Source organism: Epinephelus moara, chromosome 16 (assembly GCF_006386435.1).
Source record: "Epinephelus moara isolate mb chromosome 16, YSFRI_EMoa_1.0, whole genome shotgun sequence".
Classification (NCBI taxonomy): Eukaryota; Metazoa; Chordata; class Actinopteri; order Perciformes; family Serranidae; genus Epinephelus; species Epinephelus moara.
In genome coordinates, this window is record NC_065521.1 from 7215123 (window position 1) to 7221718 (window position 6596).

General features: G+C 43.4%; 1 protein-coding gene across 1 annotated transcript in view; it reads left to right on the forward strand.

The window, feature by feature from the left end:
• The window catches only part of LOC126402601 (polyhomeotic-like protein 2), a 10924-nt gene extending 4657 nt beyond the window's left edge, over positions 1-6267 (forward strand). Inside the window, exon 3 of the mRNA XM_050064739.1 lies at positions 5441-6267. Coding sequence (XP_049920696.1) covers positions 5441-5595 — 155 coding nt within the window. The 3' untranslated portion in view covers positions 5596-6267. The remainder of the gene's footprint in view (positions 1-5440) is intronic.
• Positions 6268-6596: the final 329 nt, after the last annotated feature.

A 6596-nucleotide genomic window follows, 5' to 3' on the forward strand; every position in this document is an offset into this window, starting at 1 on the left:
TTCTCAGAGCGCAGTATTCTGGTGGGATAATATGGCACTATGAGCTCTCTAAGATATGACGGAGCCTGACCATTTAGAGCTTTATAAGTTAACAGTAGGATTTTACAGGGAGCCAGTGCAGAGAAGCTAAAACAGGAGAAATATGATCTCGTTTCTTAGTTCCTGTTAGTACACATACCGCTGCATTCTGAATTAGCTGGAGAGTTAAGTTAAGTCAAGGGTACCATCATTTGGTCCAGGCCAGTTTCATTAGTTTGTTTTTTAAAATTATTCTGTTGAACCACAATTCAAAGGCAATGTCTGATTTTCATTAGTTAATTTTCAATAAATTTTTATTTATTACTTTTGTCAGTTTCAAGTTATTTCTGTAACCATTGTGGGGTTTTCTTTCTTTAACAGAAGGGTACCAACAATTTTGTCCAGGTGTGTATATCGGCAGTCTATACGGTAAAGCATTAAGTTTTGTTTATGTTTTTATGCCTCCATGTCGATGAGAGCCATGGCCCGAGGCATTATGTTTTGTCAAAGTCACTGTGACCTCACAAAAGAGGTTTTTGGCCATAACTCAAGAATTCATATTCTAATTATGACAAAACTTCACACAAATGTCTAATAGGATAAATGAATGATAATAATAATAATAATAATAATAATAATAATAATAATAACAACAATACATTAGATTTATATAGCATTTTTCAGGATACTCAAAGAGGCTTTACAGAGCGCAACAACAGCAATCAACAAAAAAAAAAACAAAGAAAACAACAATAACAAAAAAAGAATCCATAGGGGGGCGATGACATTTTACATGCAAAAGGTCAAGGGTCAACTTCGCTGTGACATCATAATGTTCTGCATAAAACACTTCTCTGGCCATTATTGGACATCATATCTCAGCAACAGAAGGGGAGACATTTATTCAGGTACTGAATTGGTGACACTAATCTTGGGTGTCCACCTTGTTGTTAACTCCCCCACTCACACACATGGACACATCCTGGATCTGGTCTGCTCAACTGGTCTAACATTACACCACCTCTCCAGCATCAACCTCCATATCTCTGACCACCTGGCAATCACTATGGACATTAATATCCCCATCCCCACTCCTAAAGCAAAACGCACAATATCCTTCAGAAATCTCAAATCCATCACTCCCTCAGCTCTCTCAGCCTCACTCACCAACATAATATCTACCTCCCCTCCCCCATTCTCTGACGACTAAACTAAAACCGTCTCCTTCACTCACTCTGCCCCCTGGTACACCCCTGAGCTCCATGCCATGAAATCTCGAAGGCGTCAGCTGGAAAGACTCAACAAGAAGACTAACCTTGCAGTTCATCTTCATGCCTACACAGACCACCTGCTACACTACAAGAATGCCTTCAACACACACCCCGGTCCAACTACTACTCTCATCTCATACACTCTGGCTCCAACAACCTCAAAACTCTTTTCTCCACAATAAACAAACTTCTCAAACCCATCGACAACACCTCCACATCCTTCACAGTCGACAAGTGCAACTCATTCTTGTCATTCTTCCAAACAAAAATCAACACCATCTACAGCAATCTGACCACCTCTCCTCCCTTCCCAACCCCTCCATCTGCTCTTCCCCCCACCTCCATTCTGCCATTGTCACACTTCCCCCCACTGACTCCTCTGGACCTCACAAAAGCCACTACAGGTATGAGTAACTCTACATCAGTTCATGACCCAATCGCTTCCTCACTTGTTAAGTCCTTTCTCCCTTCTGTCTCCACTCATCTCAAGAATTATCAATGCCTCCCTCAGCTCTGGCTCAGTCCCATATCCTTTGAAACTCGCCGCTGTCACCCCCATCCTCAAAAAACTCGGACTCAATCCCGACATCATGACCAACTTCCGGCCCATCTCCAACCTCCCCTTTCTGTCAAAAATCCTGGAGCGCGTTGTTACCACTCACCTCAAAACCCACCTCACCTCCAACGACCTATTTGAGACGTTTCAATCCGGATTCCGGTCACAACACAGCGCTGAAACAGTTCTGCTCAAAGTCACCAACGACCTCCTCCTCTCCGCCGCCTCTGGACACCTCAACATCCTCATCATGCTCGACCTCACTGCTGCGTTTGACATGATTAACCACTCCACCCTCCTCTCCCGTCTTAAAACCTGTTACAACATCACTGGCATGGCTATCCCCTGGTTCAGATCATATCTCTCCAACAGACAGCAATTTATCCATATCAATAACTGCACCTCCTCCACTGCTCCTCTGTCCCATGGCGTCCCCCAGGGTTCTGTGCTTGGTCCTCTCCTTTTCATCCTTTACATCCTCCCGCTTGGTAACCTCTCCTTTTCATCCTTTACATCCTCCCGCTTGGTAACATCATCCGCCAATATAGCCTCCATTTCCACTGCTGTGCTGACGATGTCCAGATCTACATTGCCACCAAATCCATCACTACAGCAATCTGCTCCTCACTGAAATAAAATCCTGGATGCAAACTAACTTTCTACAACTCAACTGTGACAAATCAGACATGATCCTAATCGGCCCCAGTTCCCTTACTAAAACATCCATAATTTCAGCCTTAATGTTACAAATTCTACAATTTCTCCATCTCCACATCTATGCAACCTCAGAGTCACTTTCGACAACAACCTTTCATTTGAACCGCTCATTAATCATATCACCAAAACCACTTTCTTCCATCTAAAAAACATAGCTCGGCTCCGCCCCTCACTCACCTTCTCCACTGCAGAAACTCTGATTCACGCATTCATAACATCCAGACTCGACTACTGCAATAGCATTCTGTATGGTTCATCTTCTAAAGTCCTCAACAAACTACAGTACATCCAGAACTCTCCCGCGACCATATCAGGCCCGCCCTCCAGAACCTTCACTGGCTCCCAATTCCTCAATGCATTCAGTTCAAAGTCCTTCACCTCACCTTCAAAGCCCTTTATAACCAGGCCCCATCTTACCTCACTGACCTGTTGCACCGTCACCCCCCCCCCCCCCCAAGCAGTCTCCGCTCCTCTGATGCAAATCTCCTCTCTCTACCACGCAGGACCAAGCACAAAACCTGGGGGGACAAAGCCTTCTCCACTGCCCCCTCCCTCTGTAACTCTCTCCCCCAACACATCCATAACTGTACAGACTTAAACTCCTTCAAATCTTTGGTCAAAACCCACCTGTTCAGGCTTGCATTCAATCCCGATTCCCTCTCTTAACTGTGTTTTACTGCTCTTATGTTGTTTTTATCTTGTTTTTTTGTTTTTGTAAAGTGTCTTTGAGTGTTTTGAAAAGCGCTATACAAATAAAATGTATTATTATTATTATTATTGAAACTGTGCTGATTGTATAGATCCTCTGGGCTGTCGGAGAGAGGATGTGTGTGAAGCATCCATGTTATCAGAGACATGGGTGTAAACTGTAAGGGAAACTTGACTGATGCACGTAGGGATACAACCGCAGAGGGGTAATTCTGGTTTCTCACTGTCCTACCTACCCGTTCCTTTTTGTGATAGGGCAGATGGATCTACATGAACCTGGGATTAGTGAAACTATGTTTCCATTCCAGATCCCCGAGTTGACCTCGCAGATCAAGCACTTTAATTTCTTTTAACTTTCTATAAAAAACAATCTGAACTATGATTTTCCTCTGCAAAAAGCTTTGGCTGCATCCTACAATAGAACAGGATTATTATAATCATTGTGCTCTAGATAAACCTTCAGTCTCTCTGCCATTCTAGCTGTAAATGTAGCACTATTCAACAACCCTGTGTTTAACATCTGTAAGTTTTCTTTGGAGCACAATGTAGGTGGAGCTTGAAGTATATTCAGGGTGGTCTGAAAGTTTCTACAATCCCTACTCCAATGCTAATCATTATTACACGAGAAAATATTGTTTCTTTTAAAGAAGCATTTCTGATTATCTCCAAAGACTTATTTATTCCTTTCAGTAATACAAAACAATACAACAAATTAAAAATAAAGAATAATGAATAAAAATAGGTTTTATTTGGACTTACATACGGATACAGATATTTGTAATACGTACAATGTTAAAGCCTCAGTGTGTAAAAATGGTGAGTAACAGTGACATCAGCGGTCAAATTCTAGATTGCAGCACTCACTCGCTCTCACTTACCCCTCCCGTCGGGTAAGTGACGGTGGCCTCGTAGGACAAAAAGCCTTGCGCAGACAGCAGAGTTTTTCGAGTTTTTCAGGAGTATCTAGCGACGAGGTGAATATTTATTTAGGAATCTAAACCATGTTACGATACGTTATAGCTTACCAGTGAGATATAGGTTATCTGTGAGATATATGTTAGGAGTGTTTTATTTCTAATTGTTTTGGTAACACGAGCATTAGCACAGTAATGCTAAAATAACAAGTTTTATGTGATAGTCACGGCACAGTGCGGCAAATATAGGTTGGTACGATTATAATATATGCGTTTCCAGAGTGTTCTTCCACAGGACACAGGGAGATGAGGAAGAGGGAGAGGGAGAGGAGGAAGACCAGGGAGAGGAAGGGGGCAAGGGGGTAGAGGCGGTGCAGGAATGGCCAGGCGAAGAGGTGTGTCTTGGCTGCCCAGAGGGAAGAGGAGGAGGAGAGGGTGACAGCCTTCGCAGCAGCGCGAGAGGAATCAACAGATTAGGCTGTAGGCTAGGCTAACCATTTAGCTGTAGCCCTAGGATAACGTTAGCCAAGGCTAGGATAACGTTAGCACGTAAATGTAGCCGTCACTCGAACTTAGACAAGAGGGAAAAGTAGTTGCAAACATGAAGCCAAAATGATTTTAAAATATCAGATTGAATTACCTGTCTAGCAGAAAGCAGGCAACCTCCGCATCCCTTGTGAAATCCTTCTCCTTCAGGAGTTCTTTCCACCTGGAATAAGCAACACCGATATTCACTCGCGTTTTGTCCTTTGTTTCGTCCTTTTTCTTTTATTTGGTGGCGTGGTTTCCCTCTTGCGGGGCAAAACATATGTGTAGTCCTCCATTTAAAGTGTGACAGAATCATAAAAGTACAAAGCAGGTTCACGCAGAAGCGCCTCGGATTGATCTTCACCTTAACCATCTCCAGTGACGGCAAGTTCTAGGTAAATGCGAAAGGCAAAGCGCATATATCCCTTTCGGCCACTGTATTCAAATATGGCGACGCAAGAGGGCAGCCTCCAGCAGACCGCGCCCTGCCTGTATATATATAGAGAAATCATTCTAAGCCTATGAGAAAGCTTCCATTTGTATGTGAATTGCATTACACTTTAATAAATATATATTTATGAAAGCAATAGTTGATATTTGCTAATAAACAACCACGTAAATTACACATTGTAACTTTAAGAAAACTCTGGTGACAAATGGATGAAGTTAGCCATCATGGTGATTATCATGAGACATGTGAACTAACTGTTGGTGGTCTATGGCTGCAGGTTGTCTGGAGATTGCTGAGGAGTTCCGTTCTCAGGAGATCGATGGACAGGCCCTGCTGCTGCTGAAGGAAGACCATCTCATGGGAACCATGAACATCAAACTGGGCCCTGCGCTCAAGATCTTTGCCCAGATCAGCACACTTAAAGACACGTAGCCCATCTCACCCTTCACACACACACACACACACACACACATACTGCTGTCAAAGGAAGTTTTGCTGTGATAGACAAACATGATGTGCTCAGGATCCCACAAGGTGTCTTAACTGTGCGTTGAGTTCAGGTACTGGGCCAGAATTGTTTGCTGGACGTTTTGTCATGGCCTGTTGAACACGAGGACATCAGCTGGGACTGTTCCAATCACCTTTTACACTGGTAACATGACTCTGGCAGTACTTCAGGAAAACCTCAGCCCATAGTTTGACAAGAATGGTTGTTAGGTAGGCTGTGTTGGGAAAAGTGTTTCTTTGAGAACATGTTGTTTTCATAATGTATTACTGTTCTTTGGGTTCCCGCAGGGGAGGTTGAAGGTTAGCAGTTGATTTGTTCTAGTATTTCTCACAGGAGTATGACTCAAGGTTTTAGATGTGTGCCCAACATTCTGGGAAACTAAACTAAATAGCCACTTGATTACAAGATCAGTGTCCTGTGCATCTTGTGCAGAGCTACAGTCAGTTTATATTACCTACATATCAAGGCCCTGCACTGCCGTCTCTTTGACCTCTGGACATATCAGTCACTTGGGTGCTCCTAAAATTCATAAGAGGGAGAATTTTGAAAAAATTAAAATCAATGGAGGATAGCAATAAAGGTAAAAAAAAAAATAATGACATCAGATATGCAGCAAAAGGCTGCAGGCTGGAATCAAACCCACAGCCACTGCGGCAACGATTTTGCCTTTGTATATCGGATGCCTGCTCTACCCACTAAGCTACCTGGTGCCCTGCTGCACTATCTCTTCCAGCCACCAGTGGCAGCGCTGAGGTCACAGCTTCCCAGTTGTGGAAGGCTGAATCCAAATGTCCACCCTCTGGACTTGCAGACTTAGCCCTCACGAAAGTCAGTTGTACATACTGTGATATGTTCACTGTCAACATGTAAAGACTGCAGACAGCTGATAGACGGGCCTCAAGTCTGTTTCACTAATTGCCGTGGA